Source organism: Gavialis gangeticus, unplaced genomic scaffold, assembly GCF_001723915.1.
Source record: "Gavialis gangeticus isolate Ggan-Ray unplaced genomic scaffold, GavGan_comp1, whole genome shotgun sequence".
In the NCBI taxonomy this organism is placed as follows: Eukaryota; Metazoa; Chordata; order Crocodylia; family Gavialidae; genus Gavialis; species Gavialis gangeticus.
The window spans coordinates 487,423-500,761 of record NW_017729006.1 but is presented as its reverse complement, the minus strand read 5'-3'; the positions used below and the strand labels follow the sequence as shown (position 1 = coordinate 500,761).

General features: G+C 45.9%; 1 protein-coding gene across 1 annotated transcript in view; it reads left to right on the top strand.

The window, feature by feature from the left end:
• The first annotated feature begins 21 nt into the window (after positions 1–21).
• EFHB (EF-hand domain family member B) overlaps positions 22–13,339 on the top strand; it is a 34,255-nt gene continuing 20,937 nt past the window's right edge. Inside the window, exons 1-7 of the mRNA XM_019508739.1 lie at positions 22–124; positions 399–461; positions 3,263–3,406; positions 5,706–5,886; positions 7,025–7,135; positions 7,594–7,723; positions 8,277–8,360. Of these exons, the coding sequence (XP_019364284.1) occupies positions 29–124; positions 399–461; positions 3,263–3,406; positions 5,706–5,886; positions 7,025–7,135; positions 7,594–7,723; positions 8,277–8,360 (809 nt within the window). The 5' untranslated portion in view covers positions 22–28. The remainder of the gene's footprint in view (positions 125–398; positions 462–3,262; positions 3,407–5,705; positions 5,887–7,024; positions 7,136–7,593; positions 7,724–8,276; positions 8,361–13,339) is intronic.

The following is a 13,339-nucleotide window of genomic DNA, read 5'->3' as shown; positions in this document are numbered from 1 at the left end:
CGCCCCGCGCTGGTTGCCTGGCGACCGCATGCACAGCGCGCGGCCCGCCGCCATGGTGGGGGCGCCTGCCGGCCGGCCCGTCTACCAGGGCCGCTTCCGCGACACCTTCCCCGAGCTGCCCGCGGTGGGTGAGCCCCGCCGCGCCCCCGTCCCCGTCCCCGCCCCCTCCGCAGAGCTCAGCTCCCAGTTCCGGGGGCCCCAGAGTCCCGAGAGGGCCCCCAGGGGGTGCTCGGGGGCAGGTCTCAGGGCTGGGCTGTAGAGCTGGGCATTTTTATTCCGATTCAGGCTCTGCTCCCCGCCCCCCGGATTAGCTTGTTGCCAGGGTGAATTTGTCCCCCAGTGTGACCCTCTCCCCCCCCAGTTGCTGCGCCCTCTCCATCACTGTTTCTGTTGTGCAGGCGGGGAAGTTGAAGCCCATCGGAGACACGGCAGGGAGCTGTCTCACTGAGGTTCTACCCAGGGTGAGTGCCTTGGCTCTGCGTGGGCAGACTTCAGCATATCTCATCAGCATTATGGGTAGGGGGTGCACACAAGTGCAGGTGCACCCCTTGAGGTTGGCGGTGCACTCCCTATGAAAACCACTACTGATTGCTGATGCTGCCGGCAGCGCCAGCAGGTAGTGGCTGCTTGCCAGCCCACCCCCTTTGCCGCTGGCACCACCGACGGCATCTGCAGGCAGTCCCCAATTGCCACTGGCTGCCAACACCACTGCTGGCAGTGTCTGCGGGTGTCACTGACTGCTGGTCAGTGCTCACCACCCCCTCTACCCCACCACTGCTACTGCCACTGCCACCTGCAGGAACTCCCTGCTCCCTGCCGCCACGCTGCTGCCGCCAACAGCACCACTGCCACCTGCAGGTGGTCCCATGCCCCCCCAGCCTCCAGGGGCATGCGGTGTTCGTACTTATCAGCTCCCTTAGCAGAGGCTGTGATGAAGAATAAGCAGAAGAATACAAAAAGAATACAGAGGGGGAAAGATTATCTAGGCTGGACCCAATGATCTGTACAGTCCCCTCCAGCCCCTCACATCTCCATGATGAAGTGCAACATCGAGAAATGTAAAGTGCTCCACCTTGGGATGAGTGACCCCCAACACACCTACAGGCTTGGTGGCACCAAAATGAGTAGCACCATGAATGAAAGGGACATGGGGGTAATAATAGACCATGGTATGAATTTGAGCCAGCAGTGCAAGGCTGTAGCCAGTAAGGCAAATAATACTCTGGCATGCATCAATCGAAGCATCTCCAGCAAAACCAAGGAGGTGATTCTTCCACTTTTCTCAGCAATAGTGAGACCACAGCTGGAGTACTGCATCGAGTTTTGGGCACTACACTTTAATAAGGACTTGGACAAGTTTGAGAGAGTCCAAAGAAGAGCCATCTGTATGATCAGAGTCTTAAAAGGCAAGCCATACGAGGAAAGACTGAGGGATATGGGACTCTTCAGCCTGAGGAAAAGAAGGCTGGGAGGAGACTTGGTAGCAGCTTACTGCTACACTAGGGGAGTACATCAAGGGCTCAGTAAGCTACTGTTCACCAGGGCACCCAAGGGGAAAACCAGGAGTAATGGCCACAAACTCCTGGAAGATCGATTCAGGCTCAATATTAGGAAAACTTCTTCACAGTCAGGGTGTCCAGACTGCAATAAATTCCCTCCAGAGGTGGTACAATCACCAACCCTGGAAATCTTCAAGAGGAGACTAGACAGTCACCTTGCTGGGGTCACCTGACCCCCAGTTATCTTTCCTGCTTGGTGCAGGGGGCTGGATCCAATGATCTTCCAAGGTCCCTTACAATCTATGAAAAACTATGAAACTATGAAAATAATAATAATAAAAAAGCTTCTCTCTATAGTTCAGCTGGTATGATATGCACTGTTCTCATTCTCCTCTCATGCTTGTTAGAAAAGTTTTCCGCTGTCATGGTGTTCATAACACTGGGAGCACTGGGGAACATAAGGGTCTTGCTGCTCCTTGGTTTTTTTTAACAGGGGGTTATGCATTCTCCCCTGAGAGCAGGTCTTATCAAGGTGACAATCAAATGCCAGCAACTGTAGTAACTTGCCAACATCGGTCAAACTGAATGGCTACTGGCAATAACAGGAAACTTTTACAAAACTGATTTTGAACGTACATGAGACATTACTTAAACCAGACGTCACTCCAGATTTATGCCCATCTCTCCTGTTTTCAGATGGGAAGAACTAAAATGATTTTCCGTGTAGTTCAATGGACTTTGTCTCATTTGTTTATAAACAACTGCTGATGCTCTCGTGAAATACTTCGCACATTTCTATTTAATTTCTGTTTATTCTATGAAATCCACTGTGTGTAGGCATCCTTCCTGACTACAGTATAATATAGATTCATTCAGCTTGCATGGACAAGACCAAATGTGCTTGCTATATGGGTGTTATGAAATTGTGCTCTTGTACGTAAAGGGTGCATCTACATGTGCATTAATGTGCATTAACTAATCGTGACTAAATTTGATACCTGCATTTTCAGGTATTGAATTTAGTCATGATTATCCATGTTTACTGTGCAATAAGGGTGCGCACATATAGACACGCACCCATACCACACATTAAACTAGGCTAATGTGCATTAACACATCTTGTGTAGATGTGCCCAAAGAGATATTATTAACTCTTATGAAGGTCATTCTTCCCTCTGGAAGGTACCTTCAGAGAACTGTGCTTTCCTAGGACCTTGGTCCTTCTTTTGAAAGCAAACAATGGTGGGTAGGTACATCCAGGTACACAATACCATGACACAAAATAGCTGACCTAAGCACAGCTGATAAGAAGCATAACTCCTATGGAATGAAGTAGAAAAAAGCAAATTACTCACAGTTTATTCCCCCACTTCTTTTGAAACGCTTATTTTTAAGTTGTTCCATTTAGTATCTATCATTAGTATATGGGTCAGTTTATAAATTAGGCAAAACCCTATTGAGTCTAACAGGTGCCTTTATTCAGAATAAATGTAAATAATATTACCAGCTGTAATGGAGCCAAGATTATAGCAATACCTTACTGTCACTACCAGCATTTTTATTGCTGGTTTGATAATTGTGATCCAATGTTTGAAAACATCAGCGGCTGCAGGAACAAGACTTTGCAGAACATTATGTCTTTCTATTTAGTTTCCATGTTTGAAGTTTGTAAAGTTTTGTAGACTTTCATTGAAAGGGTTATAGTATGTTTCCTTTTCTTGCACGCACTTTTTGTATAAAACTGTATTTCCGTTGTCTTGCAGCCTATTACTCCACCTGTTGTAAGAAAGTTTCGAAATACATCAAGTCCTGCTCCTGGTGCTGAAAGAATATTTTATGGCAGAGCAAAAGATCCTGATATTGCAGCCCATTTGACTCATGGCATTAGCTCCCATTCTTCACTGAATGTAAGAATATGATTTTTTGTATGCTTAAAAATATATTTGCTTTTCCTTAACTGCAGTTTGCTTTTGCTGGTCATAGTACATATGAAGTGTATGAGAGGATGCATCAGGACCAGGCCCCTGGTGGCCATGTGGCTCTTTGAGGTATCCTCCCTTCCCTCCATAGTGTCGAAAGCATTCTGATCTGTTGTGGTGTTTCTAAGTTCTTTGCAACCGAAGAATTGTTCTGCTTTTTCTATAGTCAGAAAGCTAAGAGCTGGCATTTTCTGAGGGGTGCTTTGAGCCTAACGAGGGGTACCTTGATTCTGAAAAGGTTGATAACCACTGATTTAAGGTCAAGGGTGGCTAACTGCTTTACATCACAATATTTCAGGTGTCTCTGAGTTCTGAGGGATATTAACATTGTGAAATAAATAGAAAAGCTTTTAAAAGCCACAAATCTTTAGTGAATGAAATATTATTTTACCAACTTCATTACTCATTTTATTTCAAAATTTAAATATTGATTAACATTTAATTAACTTCTCGCTCTTTCCCTATCAACTTCTATTGTTTTCTTCTTGATTGGTTTTAGAGGTAAAAAAGTAGAGCTATTAATGACCTGATTTACTATCTCAGAAAAGTGCTCATTTAGAGTTATTGTTAACTTTGCTCCCTTTCCCTTCTTTTGCTCTTAAAATGCTTTTACTGCCTAGACAAAATCATTTGATATTCTAGTGTATTCAAGCAATCCAACTAATTAGAGGAAAACAAACCTGGGAGTTTAGGGGGTTTTTTTTTTAAAGGGCAAAATTCTGTGCTCACATGGCAGATTTTAACTGATATTCTGCATCCACAATACGATGCCTTCAAAAAGAGCTCATTACGTAGTAACCTTATATTGTACCTTGGCTTCTGTTCTCCAGAGGGTACATAATATGGGAACTTGTTTGTTTGATTAAAAAAAATCTTTATCACAAGTTCACTGTATTCATTTGAAGCCAAGACAAGGTTTTTTCCTCATTCAGCGGGGAGGAGAGGTGGGGGGGGAGGGGAAGAACCCCGTCTTGGATTTGAATATGACTTGGGCCAAGGGGCTGCTGCAGCTCTGGCCCCATTTCTGGCCCCAGCCCTGGCCCTGATCTTGGGAAGATAATGAAATGTTGGAGAAGGGAGCACAGGGGAGATTGAATGATGCATGGAGTAGTGCAAGGGAGATCATGTGGTGTGTGTGTGGGGGGGAGAGTGAAGTATGGTGACTTGAGATTAGGGCCAGGGCTGGAGTTGTTGCCCCACCACTGCTCGCTGACTGAGGCTGGGGCTGGAGCCATCATGTGTTCTGTGACTGAGGCCAGAACTAGAGTTGCTGCATAGGGTAAGCAGTGGCTGGGTGGGGAGTAGGGGGACCAAAGGGGAGGAAGGGGGAAAGTGGCTAGGGACAGACACTGACAGGGATGCAAGTAACAGGGGGGACATGCCCTGGATCAGGCAAATGGTGGGGAGGTCAGCCACTGGGGTGTGGGGCGTGGCTGGGGAGGAGGTATCAGGGGAGGCAAGTGGCAGGGGACAGGAGACAGGGGAGCATCATCAATGGATGCAGCTAGCAGGGGGACAAGTGACAGGTAAGTGAGGCAAGGAGAAGGAGGCAGGCTGCCTCTCCCTTACCTCTCCTTTCCCCACTGCTTGTCCCTCACCACTGCTTTCCCTACCAGAGAGGTGGGAGGGTTAAATTTAAGACAAACTTACAATAATAAGATTCTATACATGGACAATTATAACTAATTTATACGTTTCCATGTATAGAATCTAATTATTGGAGGGGAAGGCATCTTCAGTTTGAAGTTATCTCAGATATGGCTAAATACAGTATTTGATTAATCTAACTCAAAATAATACTTGTAATAGGTAATATGATGCTTAATACTTAGATAGTATGTTTCATTGCTTAGGTTTAATAGTATTATGCCAGTTTTATGGTGGAGAAAACTGAAGCACAGTAATGGTAAGGCTGGAAATTTCCACTTCGGGTGTCCAATATGAGATACTAAAGACCTGATACTCAGGGATGCAAAAATGAAAACCTTCAGAATTTTTGGCACATCAAAAATGGAGATAAACATTTTGTTTAGTTAGAGGTCTTGCTTATTGTTGATTATGCTTCACAGTATGCTAGAGGTTTGTTTTTATATTGTCAATAGGAAGTGTAATTTTAGTAATCTGACCATGCTTATTATTAAATCTTTGCTGAGCAGTGCTTAGAAAGATCCATTTTAGTAAGATTCTGTTGGATCCTATGCTGCTCACTTTTCTCTGATTCCTTCAGGCAGGCTTGTTGACAAATCCACCTTGTAAAACTCGGTTTCAGCAAAAAATTAATGAAAAAAAAGAAGCCCTATATTTAAGTAATCGGAGAGCACCATTGGGAAGGTCATATGATCAAACATCAATGCTTCCTAAAGGCCTTGATGTGACTAACACCACATTTGGAGGGACAACCATCAGAGGTAGGAATATTAATGTGAAAACATATTACTAAATACAGGATGATTTATGATTTTATGTGGGATGCAGGAAGTTACATAAATAACACAGGGTATGTCTACATGAGACACTATCTCATGTAGCTACTAGCTACTGCACCGTTATTGCTACGGCAATGTAGCGCCGTCGGGCACGAACTGTGACAGCAATGCTATTGCTCAGGTGCAGCTAAAAATAACTGTGTGGCGATGGGACTGTGCAGTAATGCCAGTTACTGTGCAGTCATTTAGTACTTGCTGAAATAATAACTGCACAGTCCACGGTGCATGTAGACACGCCCACATTGTATTTATTAGGATTCATGTACTCACGGTTTATGGGCCCTATTTGTTGTGCAGGGTTGGTTTGGTGTGTGGCTCCAACCCCACATATTGGATTAGGCCCCATACCAGATCATGGCTCTGGCCCTACATTCAGGGTCATGTCATCTGGACTGCAGGGGTTGAAAATTTGGTGGTGGGGGCAGTGTTAATTAACCAAATTTCTGGACCCATGGAAAGCTTCACAGGTCAGATGACATGGTGCTGCAGACCAGAGTTTGAGCACCACTGCTGTAGTTCTTAAGAGATCCACTTGAAGCAAGGACTGACTATATTGGATATGTCAGAATCACCTCAATATTATACCAGGAAATGTTATGGTGAGGCATGCCATGTCTGCTCTTCATACACTGCCTCTTAAAACAGAAGTAGTGTAGCTGTTTTAGTGCAGTCTTAGGCAAATGCCAGCAAGCTATCTTGTGAGCAAGAAGCGTTTGGTATGCACCCAGCAGCAGTCGCTGAAGTGACAATATGATACCCATTTCAAGAGATAGCATGTATTGTGCAGGCCTCATTGTGATCCTTGGTGTGATACTGAAGAAGGAAAGATATGCCCTACAATCTTGTATCTCCCACTCAGTTACCTGCAGCTCTCCCTCATCCTGTGATATTGCTTTGATGCACTGGTACCTGACTAGAACCTCAGTAAGAAATATGACATTTGTCACAATATCAGTGTCTTCTCCAGTAAAATGCTGAAAAGATAAAACTTTTCCTGTTCCCATAATTTTTAAAGAGATTTTATTACCTTATATTTAATATGCATTTGTTCACTTTTTAGGAACACCTGCTGGGGGTCTTATAAATCCACCAAAACCCTTTGAGGAAATAGATAAAGAAGCAAGAGAAGGACATGAGTTGTATGTTGTGACACACAATGATTATAATGTTGGTGAGTAAGCCTAAGAGCTAGTGGACCTATAACATAAGTAAGTACAAATAAATTTAATTATAGTTCTTTGACACACATATTTATCTAGTCAGATTGTTAAGGGATTCATTGGCATATCAGTTAATATTCCAGTTATCTATTTTTTTCATTAATTGCATGAAGCTAGATAGTCCCCAGCCCTTATTCAACCTTACAAGAGAATAAAGGTCCCCTTTGCTTCTTTGACTCCCCTTCAAAGTGTAGCATTATATCTTTATCCAGCATTTTGACAAGAGTATTGATTTCTAATTAGTTAGATAAATCATTTGTCCACTCACAGCAATTTAACTGAGTTATCTAATTATTGATGACAGTTTTAATGGTTTGTTAATAGCACTCCAAAAGATTTTTATTTCAATATATTCTCCTTGTATATATATTTTGTACAAAATAAAAGAGGAACATTTTTTTCCCTACAGGAGAACCAAGAAACCGGAAATACAGTTCACCAAAGTTCAACAAGTATAATATTTATGGTAAAGAAACACCACATTTTAATGATGGACGAAATACATCCAAGTCTTTACAATGGCTGTACAATGTGCAATTGTAAGTTTCAATGCATAAAGTAGATTGGGGACTTGGTTGTTCAAATTAAACCTTCATATGTGAATATTAGTTTTATATCTGTGATGACTTGCACTGAAAATTCCTAGAGGTCTCTTATCCTTAGCTGCTAAACTGTGCCCACATGAAGGAAAGCCCAAGTGAGAAATTAGCTTCATCCTTCTGTAGAAGGAGTAGTTCTACGTTTCTGGTTTCTCTAGTTAATAGGATGGAGTAAAAGTACTGAACAGGTACATGTTTGCTTTGTGGCCTGCAGGGAAAAAATGTACTTAGTTATACAAATACAGGATTTAAGCACACTGGTATGGGATATTTGTATGTATATGTATGCCATCTTATAGGTATAACTGCAGTACCGCTGCTCAAATGTTGTAAATAATGCATTTTAAAAGTTATACATGTGCAGTACACATACGTTAAAATCAGATTTGCAAGCAGAGAACAAATGGAGTGCTTTTTGTTGAAAAGTTCTTTTCCTCAATTATAATGATATCATTAGGCAGCTGTATTTAACACTTATTTTCTAATTTTTTAGAAAGAAAGCAGCAAAAATAGTGTCCAAAAGAATTGATGATTTCAAGGAAAAATTTCAGCCTCAGCTTGGTAAAGTCCTTGATCCGTAAGTTAAAAAGATGGAATTTACCCAGGTCCTGTGCAAGCTATATATTTCACCATTTTTGACTGGGAAAAATAGGTGGTCATGGGTTCAACTGAAAATTTGCAATGCAAGCTCACAATTTGCCTACTAACTGCAAAGTGGATAACCATTCCTTCCTAAACCCTGACAGTTCCTCAGATTAATTGGGATTTGTGCAGGGGAATAGATGAGAAGAGCACTGTGAGTGGGTGTGTAATTAGACTCTGCTGCCAAGGTGGAATTTGACTGACCACCATCTCGTTCTCCCACTCACCCATCGCGTCTTGATAGTAAAATTATATTCGGGAGGATAGATGTCTTCTGGAGTGAGGGTCAAACTGGCAGGGTCACTGATCTGCAGGGTTCCACCTACCCTACACCCTGACCCTTTCCTCTCAGGCTGATGGAAGCTATTCCCTGATGATTGAGAGTAGGGAATGCCCAATAAAGTCCCTTCTTGGTGTGGCAGGTTACTGTTGGTGCCTGTCACTTTAAGGGCCATGTCAAGCAACCAGCAGGTGCTTGATTGCGGCGGCCATTTTAGAACCATGGCCACCTATATAAACACAGCAGTTCACTGCTGGCAGGCAGGCAGAAACATCACCTGGCTGAACTGTTGAATGAAACATCTGCAGGTAGGAGCAGGAGGCTCTTGGTCCTGGGCATGACCTAAAACTACACCCTGCTGGGTGTGGGTGGTCTGGTGGGGCTACCAGTGGCACGGGAGCCCCCAAGAAATACCAGGCCAGTTACCACCCTGGTGGAAGGCGGGTCAGGGCACCTTAATAACCCCCAGCTCCCACATCCCTGCTGGGCTCAACCGGTTCAAGGGAAGCCCAGGCTCATGGGAGTCCTGAGGCAGGGGCCAGGTCAGCGGAGGGACCTGGAGCAGCGCCCAGGCTCTGTGTGAGTCCTGTGGCTGCAGGGACCCTGAGAGGGGGCCAGGCATGGCTATGGCCATCTGAGCCTCACAGGCTGTAATATCCCAGGGCAGAGGGTCAGGCAGGGTTACGGCCACCTGAGCCAGACAGGGTGGCAGGCCCCAGTGAAGGGGGCAGTTGGTGAGCCCCAGTGAGGTGAGGGATGTGGGGAGCCCCAGTGACGGGGCCGAGGGCTTAGAGCTCAGTAGGTGTTTGTCTGTCTGTTTCTGTGTATGTTTTATGAAAGACCCAGTGCAAATCAGTGCCATCTGCGAGGCTTCGGCTGCCGTGTAGGGGAGGATTGGAACCACAGATAACGCCCCCTGGCATCGGGGCAAGAATGGGCAGCCTCCCACCTAATTACAACCAATTATGAAACAACAAGGCGTGGCAGACGAGTGTGGTGGGCAGTTAGCCCACAAACAGGTGGGCAGGCCAGTAGTGGACTGGCCCCGAGAAGGCCTCCTGTTACACTTGGGTTCTGCCAAGTTCTTTAATTTGCAGCTTCTCGGACTCTTCTTCCTTCTCTGGTTAATCTCTTCTTGGCTCAGGTAGTAAGGTTATCCCTGGATCAACTTAACTGACTCTTTCCTGTCTCTTCCTGGCCTTGCCTCAGGCCTTACCAACTTAATCTCTTTAAATATCCCCCAGGTGCAGGTTATAGAGCTCTGCTTAACCATAAATCAAACCTTCAGGGACTTCTCCTTAGCTGTCTTTCATTTGCACAGAGAAAGGAAATCAAAGGGAAGTTTCTTATTCACGGTCTCCAATTCTTTCAATTCCTTTACAAAAAAAAAAAGGATCCCTTTTTGTTTCTTCATAATTCTAATGGATCAGTTAGGCTGTTGCCCTCCAACTTCTGCTCTGCTTTGCTTCTCCCTGTGTACCATGCAAAATCCCTTCTTTGCTCTGGCTGCCTCAGTTTTCTTTTAGTTTTCTTCCTTCCTGCTCTTCCTGGTAGGTCTGTACTTCCCCTCTTCCCAGCTAATCACCAGGCATCCCTATAGGGATATCTGTCTCTGGGTCCCAGCTCCAGGGATTTTCTGGGACGACCCATACCACCCCACTGTCTGCCTTCACTTATCTTTCTGGGAAGGTGTGGTTGATTCTCACTTATGGTTTATCCAGTTCACATGATTCACGAGAGTTCAGTATGCAGGGACTTCTTCTGCATTAGTCCTCAGCTCATGGCCCTGCTGATTTGTTCCTGCTCTGAGGGATGCTGAATGCCAAGCCTCTCTTTAAAATCCTTCTTTGAGCTGCCCAATTCTCTCCCCAGGTCAATTGGTGCAGGCTCCCTGGGGCATGTGTTCTCATGCCCCAGGGGTCTGCCTGTTTCCCAAGTTTTCCTTGGACCCTCTTCTCCAGTGCACCAGAGGCATGCTGCTCATGTGGACCCAGCTGAGTAAGTTTCCTGCTGGTGCTGCCAGCCCTGCAGGAGTGTAGCAGGGGCTTGGACCCAATCCCTGCTACAGATACACTTTGCATAAATGGTAACATCTTTGGCTAGGGACAGAAATTACACATAAATGGGTATAAGTGATTGGAAACTGGTCTAAACCTGTAACAGAATCCAAGTTCAGTGCACATAGACCAGTTTAAAAACAGTGGAAATAAGTTTAAGATAGACCTGGATGCATGTAGTATCAATTTTAATCCATGTAGGTAGGACTTTTTTTTACAAGGTGCCATTCCCAGGGTGGTCGTTAGCCCCTGGAGGCCCCCAAAATCCCCCTTTTTCCTTGCCACCCTGAGAACAGTCTCCCCTTCACTCACCTGCCATGTCTTGATGTCCCTTATGGTTCTAAAGAGAAAGCTGCCCTAGGGCTTCCCAGGTCTGGTGTTGCTTCAGGGAACACCTGGAAGTGTGGGTACTTTGCCTTAAGGGCTATTTGGATGGCTCCATACCTCCCCTACACCCATGCCTCACAGGTTTTAAATCTCTAATTGGGTGGGACCTTTGTCTTCGGGCCACTCCAGGCCTTTATTTTCATTTTTGTTGGGGTTTTAGCCTTCCCAGCTTCTGCCCCTCTACTCTGGCTGTTCCTGCATCCCAGGCCCACTGTTGTAGACCTGGCTTCTGGGCACCAGAACCCTGTCTGGCTGTATCCCTCTTGGGCACCAGGTCCCTGACCCCTGTATGGCTCTGCAACCTTTCACTCTGCCCCCTTCTGGGTTCACCAGTAGCTTGAGCCTTGAGCCTACCCCTGGCAGTGCCCAAGGCAATCACATGTCCCATGGGGACTAATGGGACCTCCATAAACAGCCCTTTACAGTCCCAACTCAAACCACTGGTTTAAACTGCAACATAAACACTCAGTGCCTAGGCTATAACATAAGGAGAAAATGAAGGCTGCATGCCTGCTTACCAAGCATCTCTTTCTCTCTGGGTCACTCTGTTTTGTTCCCCAGTCTGAAGAGCTGCTTTCTTCCAGCATCCTTGGACATTCAGGAGCCCCATACTCCACAACTTTCAGGGATGGCCCAACTCCATGGCTTATATAGCTCTAGCCTGAGCCCTGTCCTAGTCATGTTATGCCCCAGTCAGCTGACATGACTATAGGGCTCTCCTTTAACCTATGCTCTAAACCTCTGCCCTTAAAGGGGCCGCACCATTTTCTAGTAATAGGGCCAGGGTTCCCTGTTATGCTGGTCTAGCGAACTTCAGTACCTTCCTGACTCAACTTAGGTCACTGTCCTCTGGCATCCCAGGATGCTCTGCAGACCCCCGCTAACCGTCCCCACTCACAGGGAGGCAGGCTGAAACTTGCCTCATGCTACGTGCTCCAGCCCCACACCTAGCTGGCCCTAGCTGGACCACGCAGACCCTCCATCCAGCCATCTAGCCAGCAGAACAGGCAGGAGTGGGGGTAATGAACATATCAGCTTCCCTCTCTGCCGAGCTGGAGTCCAGCCAACAGATGCCTCCATGTTCTGTCCAACCCCATGCTCCTGTCTGCTCTGCTGGCCAGATCACAACTTGGCAAAGGGAGAAGCTGTCTTGTTCGCCACCCCCTGCCCCCCCGCAGCCCCGCCTCATTGCTGCCTGCTGTGTTGGCCAGTCCCCAGCTTGGGGGGGAGGGCAGGGGGGAGCCTGGCTGGGGTGGGGTAGATACTGGCTTGGCAGTGGGACAGGGGGCTCCTTCCCTTCTCCCACTGTAGGTCAGAGACTGGCAGGGGCAGGGGCTGATTAGCCAGCCTGGCCACACAGGAGGAATTACCCTTGGCATGGGGCTCCCTGCAGCTGGCTAGACCCTAGCTGGGCTGGAGCCTCAGGTAAGGGAAACTCGTGAGGCTTGGGGCTCCTTCCATGTGGGCTCGGGGGAATTGGATGGGCGGCTCCTTCCCCCCTCATAGGGAGACAGCAGGGGGTTGGGAGGGTGCTAGGCAGCCAATCAGGAATGGCCCCTGCTTGGGTGGGCTTGGCAATGGACAGCAGGCTGGGAGGCAGTGCCTGCCTTAGCCCACTGAAGTCTGAATGCAAGTTACATTCATTATCAGTCCAATGTATGCAGCTTAGAGAAGCCTGTGAAGATTGGATCAATTCTGCCTCGGGCTTGTGGCTGTCTGTACTTAGCCTTTGTTACAGAATTGAAAATTTGGTGTCAAGAGCTAGAGATAGCATTTCCTTTTTTCTGTTTAGAATTCTATATAGAATTTCTAAAATATGAATATAAAAATGACTAAATTCATCTTATTTTGAGCACACGCTTTACAGCAATTTACTATCCTTCTTTAGGAATAAAAGCCCTTCTTTTAGTTTAGTTAAGCATGTTAAACATGTTAAATGTGCTTAACTCTGAAAACTTACTTGGCTTGCATGTTTTGCTCATTTGGGGGCCTTATTATGTTTCTTGAAATATGTATTGATGAATACTACATGCTGTTTCCTTTTTGTGGTCAGGTCTTTCTTATCTGACTTTTTTCAGCTTTGTCTGAATTCTCAAGGTTTGAGAGACTTGAAATACCTTAGCTGTAGTTGGGGTGGGTAGGAACAGACTATTCAACATCTTCATTAGCGACCTGGATGAGGGTGTGGAG